Source organism: Mycosarcoma maydis, chromosome 10 (genome assembly GCF_000328475.2).
Source record: "Mycosarcoma maydis chromosome 10, whole genome shotgun sequence".
Lineage (NCBI taxonomy): Eukaryota > Fungi > Basidiomycota > Ustilaginomycetes > Ustilaginales > Mycosarcoma > Mycosarcoma maydis.
The window spans coordinates 70,043-88,414 of NC_026487.1; the positions used below are offsets into that span (position 1 = coordinate 70,043).

The window sequence follows — 18,372 nt, forward strand, 5'->3', positions numbered from 1 at the left end:
AACCGTTTGATCTTGAAATGGGAGCATCCTCCTCTCCCCCAATATCACATATAATCAATCCCAACTTATCATTAGAAAAATAGTTGTTAAGAATTAAAACCTGAGAGGAAAACGGGGTGAGGCTCGGCGTCCAAGTGCACTTCTGACTCACGACTCACATGACTGTGCGATTTGATTGACGCTGCATGACTAGTGACTTGGCAACCTAACCGTGAACTAACTTAAATTATTGTAATCGTGAGTTTCCAACGCAAACGTGCAACACACAGCTCTGTTGCTCGCTTAGATGCGTCGATAGCAACGCGCCCTACACAGAACCCACGCTGCTGCTGTTGGCTGTCGGCATGGATCCCTACAGTACCGTTCACGGCTTGCATCTCTTTTCATCGTCACCATCAACGTCGACCTTTACTTTATCGACATCACAGCCTCTCGTCTCACCTTTGACTCAGTCCATTGTCTTTCCCATACACTCCTTTTTCGTTCACGTTCAGCGCACATTTCGCCGTTCGCTCCGAAGCTGGTTCTTCGGAGATCCACAAGCTCCATCGTTCCCATTGTCACGCCCACTCTTGGCCTCTTGACTGACGTTGAGCCTCTCGTCATTTACCGTCTCATTGACTCGGACCTACTTGATTCAAATCACCAGCTTCGACTTGGCCATCGCTCGTATAAACCTATTCCAACAATGCGTCGCTCTCATCCGACCGCGTTTCTCTTGAAAAAGCGCGACGGCTGTGCGGTCTGCAACAACATCGCCCCTTGCCCAGTTTGCGCCGCTGGTCAACAATGTCAACAGATCTTTCGCTCTTCCTGCCAAGACTGTCCTGTCAACAAGTGCGTCGCCATCCCCGGATACGCGGCGCACAAGAGCAGCAACTCGTCTGCTTTGGGAGGCGGTCTTGCAGCCCTCTTCATCGTAGCGCTCGCAGCCGCGGTTGGCTTCTGCTTCTGGAAGCGCCTCAAAGCCAAACGTCGTCTCGCTTTGCATCAGGATGCTATGGAACGACGCGAAAAGCTGCGCAACGAAAAGCAAGCCATCACCCTCCAGCTTGGTGGTGGCGCCCAAAAACCTCGCACTTCTGACGCTCCCAATTCGGCGTTTGCCATTATCGATGCGGATGACCTGGACAACGATACCGAGTATACTCAGGTGACAGGCGTGCTGAACAACGACAAGGGTGGCCTGGGCTCGCTGGCTGAGCCCACCGCTTTCAGGCGCAAATCGTTTGGCGCGGCGACCCACCTTTCCAGAATCACGGAAGGCGCCGAGGAGGAGGAGGAAGAAGATTCGCACGCGAGTGCAGCTGATGGCTCGGTGCCAGCCACGAATCGCAAACGCAACACGGTCGCGTCGATTCAGTCGAGCGCTCGATCGCTTACTAGCGGCGCTGGTCCCAGGGTCAGTATCGGCTCTGGCACAAGCAGCTTTGGCTCGCACAACATCATTCCGATCGCTTTCAAGCCTTCGGCTACCGCGTATGGCGCTTCTTTCGAGGATGCAAGTGCGGGTGATGGTGGATCTCTAGCCGACTCTCCATCCATCTCACCACTCGTTCTACCCTCCACCGCTCACCGCGCCACGGGCGCGCCCGTGGTGCAAGTCAACACTTTGCGTCTGGGTCCAGTTCGACCCACGCGCGCGCCCGACCTGAACCTTCGCATCCCGGACTCGTCGCAACCTCATCGACCCACCAACTCGTCGCCGCTCGCTCAATCGCAGCTGCAACCGCAACCGCACTCGGCGCCCAGCAGCACCACTTCTTACGCAGACCAAGACCAAGCCGCATACGACTTTATGTCGATTGACCCCGTCGACACACTCAAGGCCTCGGCTGCGTACTCTCGCTCCGACCGACCACTTTCGAGCGCGACGATCAACACGATTGGTTCGACGCATTCGGGGAGCCTGTCGTACGTGCTGTCGGCACCACAGGTGATCACGCCGGTCAGTGCGGAAGGCGTAAGAAGGGTGCAGGTGGAGAAGGGGGGTAAGGCGCAGTTGGTCAAAGTGCCGAGTCTGAAACGCAAGCCGGTTCCCACGGATCCGTTCAAAGATCCTCAGGAGGAGACGGAACTCGCTCCGCCTCACTCGAACCGGTTCGGCGGGCGAGCGCGAGGAGGCGATCGAACATCGACTGTCTCGGCGTCGACGTTGGGCATCCCGTTCGGGGAAACGCCGTTCGGCACAATTCAACCGCCGCCACACCAGACTTCGCCAAGCGATGCAGCCGAGCGATCCTCCTGGTTGGGCACGGGCGCCAGTTCGACAGATAGCGCCGTGCAGACGCGCGCCAACGATCCGTTCCAGGACCCTGCGCCTCCGTCTGAAGGCGCTCTCGCTAGGCGTTCCGACGAATGCACTTGACTGGGCGATCTCATCTTGCTACGTCATTTTGGGTGGATGTCAGTGCTGCACAGCACAACATGCGCTCCACAGGGCCACATGTGCCGAATAACTTAGGTAGAGTGCGAGTAACTTGGGCGAAATGGCATGCAGTCTGGGACGTTTCGCTCAGCCGTTGGACTTGGTGATCAAGTCGTGAGTGTGCGTGAGTGTGCGTGAGAGTCCGTGAGGAATGGCAGGCGAGATTAAGGGTAGCGTGAGGTAACTATGTACAGGATGGGGAAAGGGGAGCGAGGGAAAGGGGATGGGATTGGGCATGTGGCTAGTCGAGGTGGAGGGATTCGGCTCGGGGGGTGAGGACGATGGCGCAACCGTTTTTGCTGGGAAGGACGACCATGCTTTGGTAGTCGGGATCGGGGAATTTGGAGTCGAGGTGCCATTTGAAGATGCGGACGAAGGTGGCTAGGATGACGCCGATCTGGAGATAGGCGAACTGCTCTCCGATGCACCGATGTCTTCCGGCGCCAAAGGGAAGGTATGGGCTATTGGCACCGGTGGAGATCATTCCGAAGCCAAAGTCTTGCTTGTCCTCGCCCGAGTCCTGCATCGCCGCAGCGGTCGTAGCGTCCAACCACCGGTGTGGATCAAACTGGTCCGATGACTTCCAAATCTGAGGATCCACTTGCGACACGCCAGGTGCAGCCATAATGTAGTGGCCCTTGGGAATCACATAGTGGGCATCCGGCTCGGATTTAGTCGACGTCGGCGACGAGAGCGTAGGTGGAACGGCAAGGTCGGATTTCACATATCGCATGATGCTGTGCAGAGGCGGGTGCAGTCGCAACGTCTCTTTGACCACAGCATCCAGCAGAGGCACCGACGTCTTTTGCGTCTCGTAGTCGAGTTCCCTCAAACCACCGTGTCCGTCAGAGTACACGTTGAGCTGCTCCTCGTATAGCTCCTCGATGATTTCGGGTCGACTAGCCAGACGCAGAAACGCCCACGACGACGTGGCGCTGCTCGTGTGCTGACCCGCCATCAAGAGTGCAATCATCATATGTGCAATCTCGACGCCGCTGAGTGCACGTCCGTTCTTGTACTTTTGCTCGATCAGTGCTGCGATCATATCGTTTTCGCCACTGGCGTCGTCGGCAGACGTGGATGCACCCGCAGCTCGTCGTTTCGCCACAATGTCCTGGTAGAACTGCGACATTTTCTTCTGCGCCCTGTCGCGTTTAAAGTTGCTCGGCAGCGGCAGGTTGGGAATCACAAAGTTGATCGGAGTGAAGCCCGAGTCGAGATCGTGATACAGTTGCGCAAATGACTTGTCGAGACCCTGTCTGACTTCCTTGCCCTGCAGCGTTCTGGATGCGGTCAGGATGATGAGTTCCGACATGGCTTGAAAAATATCGACTGTGATCGTCTTGCGCGTCTTGAGTGCGCTGAAACGCGCATCGCTCTTGATGTACTCTCGCACTTCATCCACGATCTGCGGCACGTAGACGCGAAAGTTTTCGATCGACAGACCCACCTTGACAAACTTTTTCTGCTCCATAAACACCGCATTAGGCACATCGTATACCACCTCTTTGCCAAACACGGGCGTGGTGAGGTGCGTATACGCGTCCTCTGCCGTCACCTGCTGATGCTTGGCGTTAAAGACGAGATTGCTTCCCTTGGGTCCCAACGCCACCGTGATCTTGCGTCCGAGCAGAACAAACGTGAACACATCGCCATACTTTTCGCGGCATTCGAAAAAGAACTTGTAAGGGTCGATACCATAGTAGATCGCCGATCCAATCACAGGCACAAAGTGAAACACCACCGGAGGATGATTCTTGGGAGTCGCAAGCAGAAGCTGCGATGCTACGTTGAGAACGACCGCGAGCAAGGGAAGCAAAACGAGCACCGTGATGGTTTTGATCCAGGCCGAAGAATCGGCGAGAGGCGTAAGCGCAAACAGCTGGTCGAGCAACGACGCTGTCGCCGAAGACGAGGAGGCCACCATGAGTACGCAAGTGTACGACAACCACGTCGGTCTGTGTGGATCGTGTTGGTGATGATGGAGATCCAGCAAGAATCGACACGATCTGCTCGATAAGCACGCCAGTCTCGAGCTGATGCACATTCAGGAAGCACGAAACACACACACACACTCACGCGCACACACATATACACACGCGCGCCGCCCAAAATCCTAAATCGTGAGTCGTGAATCACGAATGATTTTCGCAGCGCATGATGAGCGTCAGCGTGAGCGGCTCAAGTTATTTTATTAAATCTTGGTTTCATTGATTCGTGATTGTGTTGCTTGAGAAGAAATCGCTCACTATTGACCATTTCTTTTTTCTTTTTTCTTTTTTCTTTCTTTTTTCTCGTTTTTGGTTTTTGGACAGAGACTCGAAATGAGCGTACAGCCAATCATTCTCACCGCGTTGGTGCAGCCAAAATCGGATGATCATGTTGCACGAACTTGACCGCTCACCTTTCGCAGCCCCCCAAAACGGTCAGCGCATCATTCGTGATTCACGATTCGTGATTCGTGATTCGTGATTCGCTCTTCGCTCTTCGCTCTTCGCTCATCGTTGCAATCAGAATATTATCGTGAATCACGAATCGGCTCGAATCGACAATCGGCTGATCGCTGAAATCGGGCCACTTGGCGTGAAAGCATCAACCACGCTCCCTACCTGGAAAGCCACGAGCAAGCATGGTAAAACACAAACGAATGGGCGATTCGCCAAAGACAAACAACAAACAAACATGCTCGAATGAGGTATACATGAATATAAAGTACAAGCGAAGCGTAAAAGAAAAGATCAAGGCGTTCCAGTGGATTGAGAGTCTGTGAGTGTTCGGGGACGATCATTTCTGCAGATAGTAGTCCGAGCTCGAGACTTGCTGTTGCTGAGCGGTGGAGACATCGGCCTTGTAATCCGAGCCCTTCTCAATGTCGCTGGCGGTGTGCAAAGCGTCAGCGTCGTCGACGGGCATTTCGGAACCGTGCCACATATCGGCCTCCCAGCTTTCGGGCTCCAAGAATTGCCTGTGCTCCCGCACCGACACACCTCCAGGGACCGGGAACACCTCGCACAGTGCCACATACACCATGCCTGCCACGAGGAATCCAATCGGGTAAGCCAGGATGTACATCCTCTGCGCGGTGAGCGAGACCTCTGCGCCCAGCACGCCGGCAAAGCCTGCCACCGTCATGGCGATACCGGCAATGTACGCCACAAACGCGCGCACATTGATACCGTTCCAGTAGTGGTACATGTGCGGAACGGTGGTGTCCGACTTGCCCGAGCTCGCCGAGAAGAGCGACGGCATATCGAGCTTGCCGCGCTTGACAATGTAGTAGTCCGCCATCATGGTTCCGCTCAGACTCGAGAGGAAGAGCGAGTAGGCCGACAGGTACGTGGCAAAGTTGTTGCTGTCCTTGAGCAGGTTCCACGGACACATGGCAAAGCCCACCGCCGCCGCCACCAAGCTACCCCGACGGATATTGATGTAGCGAGGACACGCCGCCGCCAGGTCGTGACCCGCCGAGAGCGAATTCGCAGCAATGTTGACACCAATCTGTCCAATGATGAAAGCAAAAGCAATAAAGAACACGCCTGCCCTCGCCTTGGAATCGTAGGGGTCCATCTTGAGCCTCTGACCGAGCAGATCCACGGGGTTCCAGATGAGTTTGCCATAGATGACCTGGCTTGAACTGGCAATGATGATGCCCAAGAAGCTCGTCAACGAAAACGTCAGAGGAATCGCCAACAGCTGCGACCACTTGACTGAAGTCTTGTTCTTGGCCATTCTGGAAATGTCGGGGATGTTGAGAACGAGCGTAGCCATGTTGGAGATGCACGACATGAGCGAGGCGACAAACGTCCACGAGAACTTGGATCCTTTCAAAGTGGCGGACTGATGCACGATGGGTCCAAGACCCTTGGCGTCAGCGACCGACCATGCGAAAAAGGCAATCGCCGCGATCGGCACCACGATCGACTTGAAGTTGAAGAACAGCCGAATCTTTGTAGGGTGCGTAATCACCAATGGGATCGAGATGAGCGAAAACAGGAAGAACGACAGGAACTGTTGGCTCGTAACGCCCGCGCTTTCGGGGAGATGGTTGGGCATCCTCGCGTAGCTGGGGAACATGCTCTCGATTACCAACGTGACACACTGTCCACCGATGTATGCCTGTACACCGTACCAGATGCAAGCCATCGCCGAGCGGTTGATAATCGGCCAGATCGCGCCCCACACACCAAACGTACTGCGCGCCAGGATCGGAAACGAGACATGGTAGACCGCACCGATTCGAGCCGTCATAACTACCAAAAACGCCACGCAAAAGTAACCTACGATGATGGCGGCCCAAGCCTGCGACCAAGTGAGACCCGCAGATACGGCGGTTGAAGCAATCATAAACGTGTTGAGATTGAGACCATCAGAGATCCAGAAGGCGGTGAAATCGATCCAGCCCCAAGTACGGCGCTCAGGCGGAACGGGGAGCAAATCGGCGTTGCGAAGCAGGGCATTGCCACGCGATTCGCCAGGTCGACGCTCAGAGCCCTTGATGGTGGCCGCGTTGATGGCGCGCTTGAGCAACGTCATTGTGTAGTAGTAGGAGCGCGGGCGAGGAGATGGTTTCGCAAGGAGGAGGAAGATGGACTTTTCTTTACTGTTTTTTTTTTTTTTTTTGAAGGATTGAGAGCTGGCAAGAGGAGGGTGAGTGAGATGCGGAAGAGATGGACTGGGATAACATGTGATACGAGGTCTATGTTATATGTTGATCTGTGGAATGTCAAGATGTGTCGCATGAGCGAGTTAGCTAGCATGCAGCTACAGTATCTGTATCGAGAGTCTCTACCGTGGATAGCGCCAGCCAACCCAAAAGTCAAGATAAGCTTGCAGGCGAGGCGGAAGCAACGCGTGGCAAACACGCATGGCTGGCTGCCGTTACGGAACAAATGCACGAGACCTCGGCAGCCAGAAGCGGCAACTCGAGCGAGCATTTGCGACTCATGATTTGTTGAACGCATCCAAAGGCGGGGAGAAGGGTGCAAGGCAGACGCCGCCAAGACTCACAGACGCTTGATTGCGGTGGATTGACAGAGAGTCGTGAGTTTGCTGTTTGCTTATCTCTGGCGGGTTGTAAGTTTGCTGCTCATGATTGGCCTAGCCTTGGAAACTTGACCGTGCATACAGTACTGTATTTGACAGGCGTGAGTTGCCAACAAAATTCAACGTTACAGTAACTTACTGTATGTACAGTGTGAGTACAGTAGATTCACGATTTACAGTACCATTCTTTCCCGCGTTCCTCCACGCTCTCTGTGTATACGGTACAATCGTGAATACAATTCACGATTCACGTCTCGGCGATTGGTGATTGTCATCTGTCAAAAATCTGACCGACGCGCAGAGACGGCCGAGTTTGCGAACCTAATCGGCCTGCTCACCATGAGCAGCTGACTAGTTGAATCGTGAGTCCTCCGTCGTCATCCGTTCCATACATCTTGAACGCGTGTCACATATGCGGCACTTCTGTGCATCAAAGCACAGTACAAACACTCTTCACTGTATCGCGTCCTCATCACAAGATGCAAGTACAGCGCAAACACGAAAGCACTGTGCACGTTGCCACACTGAAATACCCTCTCGCGCATGAGCTCACGTTGGCTTCGATCCATGTTGAGCCTGGCCGCAGGTTTGCCTCGCTAAGAGCGGCGCCCTAGCATCGGTTCATCGCAACCGTGTTCTCCCCACCCTCCCCCGCAATCAGCGAGCTCTCCTCTCGTATCGATCGTGCCTGTGTGCGGCAAATGTCGGCTCGCGAATCGCTTCTCAGTGAGCTGCGTGCTCTGCTCGCGGTCAAACAAGATAGCAAACTCGGCCGCTGCCTCCCCCACCGCTGCTCAATCTTTTTATCGCTTGATGCGTATCTCGAAATTCGGATAATCGCTCATCTCGCTTCCCCACCCTTTCACACGCTATCGCCCCGTTCCCTCGTCACTGCTTGGCACCGACCTATCATCTAGCAATCTTGATCGGGATCGCACATGGCATTGAGCAAGCAGGGTCCATGAGTACAAGAGTGTTCCAAAGCCAAAAATTTCGAGATAAAGCTTTTACGCGTCCTGGCGCGTTGCTATCTCGCGCACTATCTCTCCCATATCGGTGCCTAAGACGGTGCCCACCTCGATAAGACTCTGGCTCTGCTGTTCGGTGTAGAGAGCAAAGTAGTCCAAGATGGTTCCGCCCACCGCGGCTTGTAGCGTAGCTCTCGCCTCCCAAGCTTCCATCTGCAATCGCGGGTCCAGAGGTAGCGACGCGGTGGCTTGGGGAAGATTGCTTTGAAAGATACCCGCTGCCGAAGCGGGCAAAAAGTCCTCGTACGTGATAGGCTCTGCATGCAATGCTCCACTCTTGACCATATCGGCTAGCAAGTCACAAGAAGCAGAGGCTTGACTTTGGCGCTCCCACATGTTCTTGGCCAGCTGACCGTCGTTGATGCTGAACGTAAAGTAGCCCAACCCTTGTCGCAGCAGTTCATCTTTGCTATCCGGAAACCCATCCTGGAAGACGTGTTGCATAATCTGAACGCATTCCTCCTTTTCCATCTTTGCTCCACTCTTCTGCTCCACCTCTCTCTTCCTGCACGCCACTTGTTGCATCAGCGCATCGTACAGCTGAGCGCCTTTGCGCGTGAGAGCTTGACCTCTCGCCTCGATCTCTCCGAACCTCGCCTTGTGCCTGCCTTCCACCGTGCCCGTGTTGCCACCTAGAAACTCGACGCTTTCCGAGAGTGCGTGGAAACTTGTCTGCCTCAAGTACACCTCGTTCTCCCTCCTAGGTGGACCCTCGATGACGTCCTTGGCATCAATGCCACGAGCGAGCATGGTGCGCTGCACCTGGTCAATGTCCAGCGTTCGTGGCGTCAAGTGGTTGATGTGAGGACCGCGGAAGCTGACTATGTCGGCAACAAGCGCGTGCGTTTCAGCCAGCAAGTTGTACTGCTCCAGTGACACGGGCGTGTCCTTGTGCCACGCGAAAATATCCACCACGCGCTCGACAAACTCCAACGCTTCGTCGCGCGTCAGACCACTGACCTTGCTGTCGTCTTGATAATCCTTGCACGTCTGCAGATCCATTTCGGCTTTGACGAGCAACTCGATGCATCGTTCTGAAACAATTTGCCTGTTTTCCAGTAGCTGCTTGGCCAACATTCTCGTCTCGTCATCCGCAATGCAGTCCAGTCGAAGCAGACTGCAGAAGATCCGGAAGGGGTTCTTGACCAGGTTCTCTCTTCCCACCGGTCGAAATGCGGTTGCATGGATGGGTAGTTTGGCATCGCGCATTAGGTCGTAGTAGCCCACGGGATGCATTCCAAATACTTTGAAGATCCTTGCTAGCAGCGAAAGCTCTTGGGCGGTGCCGACGCGGATCGCGCCGTGACGCTCGACGTACAGCCTCGAGATTTCGTCGTCGCTGATCGTGTTCGCGGCGGCGCGAATCACGTCCGAGTTGACGCTCGAGATGATCGAGACGAGTTCGCCGTAGAGCGGTACTTCACAGCGGTACATGGACGACATGCATGACGCGAGCAGCGCACGCATCTGACTGCTCGTCAACGCTTTGCTCGAGATCGACGACGTGGACGACGACACTTCGCTCTCGTCCGTGCTGCTGAGCGCCGGCAACGTCTGCGATTGCGATTCCTCAAAGCTCGCTGTCAGGTCCAACGTCGTCGTCAACTTTTCCGACATCACCGACCTTGTTGCGCGTATCACGTTCGCTTGTACGCCCATCTTGTTCGTCTTCCTACTCGATTTCTTTTCCACCGCTGTATCACTATACGCTCGACGTGGTACACCGTCCAACGACGCAATCGTACGCAGGTACAGTTGTGCAACAGCCGGATGCACGTCGCAACGATCAGTTGTCTGACTTCCACGACGATCCCGTCGCTGCTTACAGTTCGCTGTCTCGGCGTAATCCGTGGCGGTACTTTGCAAAGAGACGAATGTATACCTTGCACGTGTGTCGGTAGTGTACATAACAGGCAAGTCGAGAACCAAGTGCGATTCAGACGTTCATCTGCGTCCTGTTGGCATGCGTGGACGTGTTTGTAAAAGCGCAAGGAGGATGTGGAAAGACCCAGTCTCCAATGAGCGGTGGAGCGCGATTGATATATGCGCCTGCGCACGACCTCGGCTATCATATCAACACAACGCAGCGAGGAAAGGCAACAGACAACAGACAACAGACAACAGACAACAGACAACAGACAGCAGCGGCAACTTGCTCGGCATACCACATACACACAGCATCCGTTTGCATTCGGTCTACGAAATGAAAGCGCAACAGCGATCATGACTGAGCTTCGCGCTTATCAGTCTACACTCGTCACTATTTCGTGTTTGCGCAGAGCAAGTCAAGACACAGACGCCGCGCCGTAGCTGGCGTGGCTGCCGTAGAGATAAAGTCGCACATCGCAACCCACTGCGCTGTTTGACAAGCCGATCCTGCACTATGCTTTTTTAGCACTTGTCTCTTGCTCTTTGCTCTTTGCTCTTTGTTCGCTTTTCCGCTTTTCCGCTGTTCGCTCCATCCCTTTGGTACGTGCGTGCACTGCGCGTTGTCATGTATGCTTAGTATGCTTAGTCATGTGAGAGTCGGTTACACACCTCACAGGTGCAACCGCTGATTTGGCGGCAGCTGGAACCAGACACGGCGAAATGCCGAGAAAACGGGGCGCAGCTCGGCAAATCGCCGACCTACAGAAGGCGCCACGCCAGTTGGCGGCAATTCTCCGCTCGAAATGTGCCACAATCGGCACGCTCATTCCACGGCTCTCGCTCGTTGTAAGCGCCAAAGTGTGGGTCTGCTGATCGCGGCTAAACAGTTCGACGTGGCGATGAGGATGCGTGTCAAGTGGATATCAGACCGGAAGAGGATACGCAGTGTCGAGCCATCACCGTCAAACGCGACATGCCCACCGCCTACAGCGCACGGCGCGCTGTGTGCAACAAGTGTAATGTGGTAGCTCTCATATTCTGCACAATTGCTTTCCTTGACCAGTCAATGTGGTCCTGGACACGGTGTATGGCACCGCATGCAAATTGGTGATACGCTCAACTGTCTTGCGCCGCTGCTGACCAGGATGAGGCAGAAGGGACCATTTCTTGCGATCTCACGATATAAAACGATGGTCAACTGAGCTCGCAGCTGCTTCTCTTCCCCCAAAATTCATTGTCCTGCTCGATCCTACTCTCCCTCTACGCTCAGCTGGCGACATTGACACTTATTTTCACAAGCACTGCTATCATCTGCTGCAAGCCGTTCTCGTTCAACATGCCTGAACCCGTCTGCACGCCTGCGGCACACGCTGCTACCACTCGCACAGCCAAGAGCGTCTCGGAGCCTACCACGGTGGCGTCGGTGTTTGCCTCGCTCGGACTGCCCGCACCGGGCTCCAAGATTCCAGGCGTCTTTGATGGATGCAGCTGGCAACACGGTGCTTGCGCCTCATCCGCGTTGACGTCGGTGAACCCTGCTACGGGCGAGACACTTGGCACGGTTAGCTGTGCGACTGCGGCGCAAGTGAGCTCGGTGATCGCTGCGGCGCAAGCTGCGCAGCGCATGTTTGCTACTGTGCCGGCAGCAACGCGTGGTGGAGTAATGAAGGACATCTGTGCGGCGTACATGGAGCACAAGCACGCATTGGGCGCGCTCATCTCTTATGAGATGGGTAAAGTGCTCTCGGAGGGCAGAGGCGAGGTTCAGGAAGTGATTGATGTAGCCGATATGGCGGTAGGACTTTCGCGAAGCATCGCAGGCTCGGTTCTGCCCTCGGAACGACCGGGACATGTGATCTACGAGATTGCGAATCCGCTCGGACTGGTCGGCGTGATCACGGCATTCAACTTTCCGGTTGCGGTGCACGGCTGGAACTTCTGCCTTTCGTTTATCTGCGGTAATGCGACCATCTGGAAACCATCGCCAACCACACCACTCACGGCGATCGCAACGACGAAACTGTTGATCAAGGTGCTGGAAAAGCACCAGCTTCCAACCGCGCTGGCTGCACTGGTTTGCGGAGACGTCGAGACCGGCCAGACACTGACGCGTGACGCCCGGATTCAGCTCACCTCGTTTACAGGATCTGAACACATTGGCAAGCTCGTGGCACAGGACGTGGCGGGACGTCTCGGCAAGATCCTGTTGGAATTGGGCGGCAACAATGCGGCGATCGTCTTGGACGATGCGGATCTCGACCTGGCAGTTCCCGCGGTGGCTTTTGCTGCGGTAGGAACCGCGGGTCAGAGATGCACTACAACACGACGCTTGCTCTTGCAGCGACGAGTCGCGCAGACGTTTTTGGATCGATTGGTCAAGTTTTACGCTTCGTTGCAAGAAAAACATTTGATCGGAGATCCGACCGATCCCAACATTCTGTGTGGGCCATTGCATTCCAGGGGTGCCGTGGAAAAGTACTGGAAGACGCTCGACACGATCCGTTCGACTGGAGGCAAGATCCTGTTTGGTCCCGAATCTAGCTCGAATCCTGGTCTGGACAAACACCTGGTCCAGGGCAAGGGAAACTATGTTCTGCCGGCGATTGCCATGCCCGCTTCGTGCACCGACCAGGTGTTTCAGGAAGAAGTGTTTGCTCCGATCCTCAACGTAGCTCTGTTTGACACGCTCGACGAGGCAATCGCACTCAACAACGGCGTTCGTCAAGGTCTCTCGAGCAGCCTGTTTACCACGAAACTCACCAACATTGGCGACTGGCAGGGCGCGCTCGGCAGCGATTGCGGCATTGTCAATGTCAACGTCAGCACAAGTGGCGCAGAGGTCGGCGCCGCTTTTGGAGGCAACAAGGCAACAGGTTGGGGCAGAGAGTGCGGCGGCGATGCGTGGAAACAGTACTGCAGGTGGGCCACCAGCACCGTCAACTACAGTAGCAAAGTCGCCCTTGCGCAGGGTGTCGTGTTTGACGCTTGATCATGCTGTTGAGCAGTACAACAAGAAGCGCAAAGAAATCGAATTCCAAGTCGGCGACTTGGTCTATGTGAATCGCAAGAACGGGAAGACGCGCCGTCCGAGTCCGAAGCTTGATACTCGTTTCGCGGGTCCCTTGCTGCGGATCGAGCGCATCGGTAGTCGAGCCTACCGCCTCCGCTTGCCAGCGGAACTTTGGGTGAATGATGTTTTCCATGTCTCGCTGCTCGAGCGCACCAAATCGAGCTTGACACGGATCGAACGGTATGTTTCTCTAGCCCACGCTCCCTCGGAATCCGACACAGGACGGTCATCTGGTTACTTTTCCACTCTCATATCAACCTCTCTTGGTACTTTTCACCTGCTGCATCCCCAACCGGCGCCTTAAGTCCACACTTAAGCCGGAAGCCAACTCTCTTGTTTATACTGGCGGCCATACTTATGGCTCTGTAGAATAGCATTCGCGAAATGCACCCACTGATCCCGCACGTAGGACAACCAAAGCCCTAGTCGTCACATTTTACGTCGCCCAAAAATGGGACTCCCACTCATACCGTAATGGGTCTGGTTGTGCCCCAATGGTAACGGTCAGGTGCGGCATAATACTCTTTGAGTGTAAGGTAGTCCCCCCGTACAGGCGTTTCTGAGATCCTCCATTTCCTGTAGCAATCACGAATGTGTAGTACAGTTCCCTATGTAGTTCGGGAGCCCGCGGTCCGTGCAATAGTCTTCGACACGCGCTCTGAAGCACTGCCCGCACCCCACCGACAGACGTCAGCCGTGTCCTAACAGAACTCGTCAGAGCATGTCAGCCTCTTATCCAGTTTTAGTGACTTGCTAGGCTCCTTCAAACTGGAGGCAGGGTTCCCGAAATCTGCGTGCCGAGCCGGGTCTTGTTGGGGGACTGGGACGATCTCTTGTCCGAAGTATCGGTTGATGTGCTTCGCAAAAAAGATCCGTGAGTGCTCTGGTTTGAAGGTATACGCGATGACTTGTTTGCTCGGGTTATACCAGTAAGCGGTGTGGTCGCTCTCGTTGATCTGCAATCGCCATTGGGGCTTGGCCTCTAGGTTTAGCAAATCTTGGACCTTGTCTTGAGTTTTAGGGTCTCTAATATCACCGTCAACCCTATACCATTGTGTATCGTAGAGATGGACATGAAGCGTACCATCATCTCCGATATGGATCCTTTCAGGAGAATTGGCGATCGTAGCATAGCCGACTTGGGCAACCTCATTGGACGACCTACTGTGAACAGCCGGGCCGCGTACCATAGCTGACCAGCTAACTGCTAACAGTGCTACGCAAGCCATGAACTTGCGCATACCATCCTATATGATATCTAGTGATGGTTGAGGGTCCGTCTGCAGTGTAGGTGCTCCAGTGCCGGTGTAGGTTCTGGATCTTGATCGCGCTGATCCACAGGCCTAAGGGCACGAACGTGTATGGCAGCAATGCATTGGATTGCTGCACTGGTCGAACAAACGTAACGTAACTAGTTTCGCGATGGCGAGTAAACAGTAAGATAGAAGAGTAATAGAATGATAGAAGAGTAATAGAATGATAGAAGAGTAATAGAATGGATGAGGTCCAGCTCATCCATGGTAAGTGCGAAAGGCACTAGTGGATGGCGTGCCCCTACCACGCTAGCTTAGTGGATGAAAGCCGATCCATCCACAATAGTCATTTTCCGGCCCGTGGACAATCCAGTTATTCTCGGCCGACTCGTATCATGTTGCGGCGCCTGTAACAACAGTCGTGAGTCTAGATGCGATCCGCAATCGTAAATGATTTTTCACAGAAACCACCAAGCCTCAAGTGAATATGTGCATGGGCGAGCGCACTAGCGCACTGAATTTCAAAGTGCTTCTCCGTCTACATCTTCCTCGCCATCCATGACGGTCGACGACATACACTCGGCCGCAGCATGCGATGCGTTCGAGTTGAGCGCTTCACCATCCACATGTTCCTGTTGTATCTTGTCCTCTGGCACCTTTGCTGCACCGACCACTGGAGGGCGATGAAAAACGCTCCTCAACCTCGCCAACACATGCGGACTCAAAACAATCCATCCGTCCCAGATATCGAGCAATGCGACCACTTTGGCCTTGAACTCTTCCCTCCTCATGCGACCCTCGAAACACGTTGCGACTTGTCCCAGATGAGCAAACACGAGCGGTAGTTGAGATTCCAAAGCGGCTCTGTAGCGCCAAGCGTTGGAGATGGGCGAACCGGCGTTGTGAAGGATATCACTGATTGCGTAGAGTCGCGCTAGTTTGCGCGGGATCGGTGTACGAGCTTGTAGGAGCGAGCTGATGAGGATCGAGACGATCGAGGTGTAGCTGGTAGCGTGGTCAAGCGCAAACGCTGTGATTCGCGCTATACGTTCTCGACGCAATGTGAGACTGCGCAGCATCGAGTGGAAACGACGCTGAGCAAGCGGCGCCAGTGGCACACCCAAGGTGGTGGACCTGGCAGAAGCACATCGTCGCGTCTCGGATTCCTCACCTGAATCGGTCGAGTAGAGTTCATCACTCCCTTGGTCGCCAAATGGCTCCTCGCGTGCAGGGACCACATAGTGCGCGTCCAAGCAAATGCGAAAGTAGTGATGCAGCACCGAATCCGGTTCGAACAAAAACGCAAATTGCGCATTCTCGGCTTCGCGCTCTCGCAAGATATGTTCGAAATGCGCACCGTTGCTTCGAATCCTGGATGCTACGGTTTCGATCAACTGCCGCTGCATCTCCGGGTACTGGTTGTGCACTTGATCTCGAATCTTTTGCCTCTGGTCTTCGGTGCTTGCACCGGCTGTTCGATGACGAATGATGAGGTGTGGAATAGCACTGTTCGTACGCGACGAGTTGGCACCTGATCTGTGATCCTCGGTCTGCCTGTCGGCCCTGTGCTCGCTGAACATGGGATACATAGCCCGATTCGGCAATGGCATCGCCTTGCCCCAACTCAACTTGATCCTAACTCCACCCCACATAGCCCCATCTGCCTGCTTGAAAGCGTACTCGGCCTCACCCCTCTTCATGAACGCTACAAAGCCGGTCAAGCCAGCCAGCCTTTCCCTCTGCTCGCCTCTCGGCCACATGATCTTGACCGTCGCAACATCTCCCCACGCAGCAAAGAACTCGCCCATACTGCGTTCGTCGACGTTGGGCGGTAGCGAGAGGATGCAGATGTTAGTGGAGAGCGGGTCCGAGGTGAGTTGTCGCGATCCGGGTTTGGAAAGCGTCTCATGCGCAAGCAATGTCGAGATGGAGACGTTGGTGGACGAGGCGAGGTCTGACAGTCGAGATTCTCGTTCGGCCTGTTCAGTTTGGAGTTGCGTGAGAAAGGTCGACATGGCTTGGTGACGTTTACGTTGCGGGGGCTCTTTGTGCGCATGCGCAGTGGTGTTGGTGCCGACTTTGTCATCGCTTGAATCGTCGCTAAAGGCAGTACTCACTCGTTTTAGCGGTACGGTTGGTCTTGATTCTGTTTGCCGTGTTTCTTGCTCTGGAACCGTGATCGGCTTAGATTGGGCCGAGTCCGTTCTTGACCCGACATAAGCCTTACCTCCAGCAGCCACAAATCCCATTGATTTCTTCCGACCAACGTTTTGCGCCGCCGAGCTACCATCTATCTCTTCTGCATCCCGCTCATCATCTGCGCGCATGGCAGCAACAAAGTCATTGTACGCTTTAGCAGCATCCTCTTGTGCCTGTTTCTTCTTCCTCTGCTCTGCCTCCCTTTCCTTGTGTGCGCGCGATTTGAGTTTACCTGCGCCATGCTGGAACTTTTCCCTTTTCAGGTGTTCTACCAGCTCGAGCTCATGGTTGGATTTGGACGTGTCCTGTTCCTTTTGGGCGCGGATGTAGGCGAGGACGTCTGCGTCTGGTTGAGGCGAAGCTGATCGGCTACGAGGACGAATTGGCGGACGACAAGCTGGCTCGTATCGAGTGCGCGATGAACGTAACGTGGTATCGCGGTCGTAATACAGGCCGGCCTCATGCGTCTGGCGTGTGCTGCTTGAGCTGTGAAATGCTCGTTCTGAAGGTATGTGGCGCGAACGGTTGCTCGGACCTGCTTGTTCGGAGTAGTCGAGGTCGCCGTCGTCGTTGGCGCCCAGATCGATCCGAGAAAGACGCGATGGTCGACTCGCATAGCTGCCGCTACTACTGCTGCTGTTGCTGTTGCTACCGTACGCCATTGTCGTTGAAATCAAAAGTACATGACTGCGGCTGTGTAGTTAGAGACGATGGAGGTGAGGCGAAGAGAGGAAGCATGGGACACAGAGCTGTCCAACATGGCCCTGTGCCTGCTATGTCCACGCTCGATTTCGGCTTTGGTTGGACCCTGGATGTCGAATTTTCCGGCCGAATCAAAGCGAAATTTCGTCGAGTTTGTCTCTGTTTCGCAGTGTACTCACGACTCTCGCGGCAAAAGAAAAAAAAAATCAAAAAAGCAGAGAGTACAAAAGCATGAGGATTGGGTCGCAACATGTTTCTTCTCTTCCTTAACGCTAAGTCGTGCCCCTTTAGGAGGGGGTACGCACCCCGTCTACTATAAAAGCACCTCTTCGCACTGGTAATCCCTTTTGTCAACTCGACAAGGGGACCGCCGAGGACCTTACGAGGCCGTAATGCTGGACGGAGATCTACACCACCATTCCAAAGGGTCAAGTGGTCTTTTTCTCTTATGCTTTTCGTTGTTGTTCGCAAAATTCTCTGGTTCTCGTTGGACGCAAGTCGAGCTTGTAGGACCTTGTTTTTCGCGGACGACAACGAAACGGTAGAAATGGCCACTTGGCTTGGTGCGACGATGGGAATGGGTGCGGCGTAGGTAGAGGTACGCCCTTCGTGGCGATCCAATGACCTAGGTCGCAAGTTCTCGTTGTACATTCCTCCCTCTTCTTGCTCTTTCATCTTGCTTGGCTTGGTTTGGCTCGATCCCTTGACCCGTTTGTCGTACAGCACACCTCTCGTTGTATAGTGTATAGAATCTTTTCGTTGAGCAATCAAGTCGTATCT

The 18,372-nt window shown here is 54.5% G+C and overlaps 7 protein-coding genes across 7 annotated transcripts; 2 read left to right on the top strand and 5 right to left on the bottom strand.

The window, feature by feature from the left end:
• Window positions 1-688: 688 nt before the first annotated feature.
• Window positions 689-2,368, top strand: UMAG_10475 (uncharacterized protein; the record flags this gene model as incomplete). The annotated part of the gene is made up of 1 exon (XM_011391997.1): window positions 689-2,368. The coding sequence occupies one exon, from the start codon at window positions 689-691 to the stop codon at window positions 2,366-2,368; it is 1,680 nt and encodes a 559-aa protein (XP_011390299.1).
• A 301-nt stretch (window positions 2,369-2,669) lies between these two features.
• UMAG_03662 (sterol 14 alpha-demethylase) lies at window positions 2,670-4,355 on the bottom strand (the record flags this gene model as incomplete). The annotated part of the gene is made up of 1 exon (XM_011391846.1): window positions 2,670-4,355. The coding sequence occupies one exon, from the start codon at window positions 4,353-4,355 to the stop codon at window positions 2,670-2,672; it is 1,686 nt and encodes a 561-aa protein (XP_011390148.1).
• An 857-nt stretch (window positions 4,356-5,212) lies between these two features.
• On the bottom strand, window positions 5,213-6,961 carry UMAG_03663 (putative uracil permease; the record flags this gene model as incomplete). Its single annotated transcript, XM_011391847.1, has 1 exon — window positions 5,213-6,961. One exon carries the CDS (start codon window positions 6,959-6,961, stop codon window positions 5,213-5,215), a length of 1,749 nt encoding a protein of 582 aa, XP_011390149.1.
• Window positions 6,962-8,478: 1,517 nt separating this feature from the next.
• On the bottom strand, window positions 8,479-10,407 carry UMAG_03664 (uncharacterized protein; the record flags this gene model as incomplete). The annotated part of the gene is made up of 1 exon (XM_011391848.1): window positions 8,479-10,407. The coding sequence occupies one exon, from the start codon at window positions 10,405-10,407 to the stop codon at window positions 8,479-8,481; it is 1,929 nt and encodes a 642-aa protein (XP_011390150.1).
• Window positions 10,408-11,704: 1,297 nt separating this feature from the next.
• UMAG_03665 (putative aldehyde dehydrogenase family 7 member A1) lies at window positions 11,705-13,357 on the top strand (the record flags this gene model as incomplete). Its single annotated transcript, XM_011391849.1, has 1 exon — window positions 11,705-13,357. One exon carries the CDS (start codon window positions 11,705-11,707, stop codon window positions 13,355-13,357), a length of 1,653 nt encoding a protein of 550 aa, XP_011390151.1.
• A 782-nt stretch (window positions 13,358-14,139) lies between these two features.
• Window positions 14,140-14,679, bottom strand: UMAG_10476 (uncharacterized protein; the record flags this gene model as incomplete). The annotated part of the gene is made up of 1 exon (XM_011391998.1): window positions 14,140-14,679. One exon carries the CDS (start codon window positions 14,677-14,679, stop codon window positions 14,140-14,142), a length of 540 nt encoding a protein of 179 aa, XP_011390300.1.
• A 533-nt stretch (window positions 14,680-15,212) lies between these two features.
• On the bottom strand, window positions 15,213-17,552 carry UMAG_10477 (uncharacterized protein; the record flags this gene model as incomplete). Its single annotated transcript, XM_011391999.1, has 1 exon — window positions 15,213-17,552. The coding sequence occupies one exon, from the start codon at window positions 17,550-17,552 to the stop codon at window positions 15,213-15,215; it is 2,340 nt and encodes a 779-aa protein (XP_011390301.1).
• Window positions 17,553-18,372: the final 820 nt, after the last annotated feature.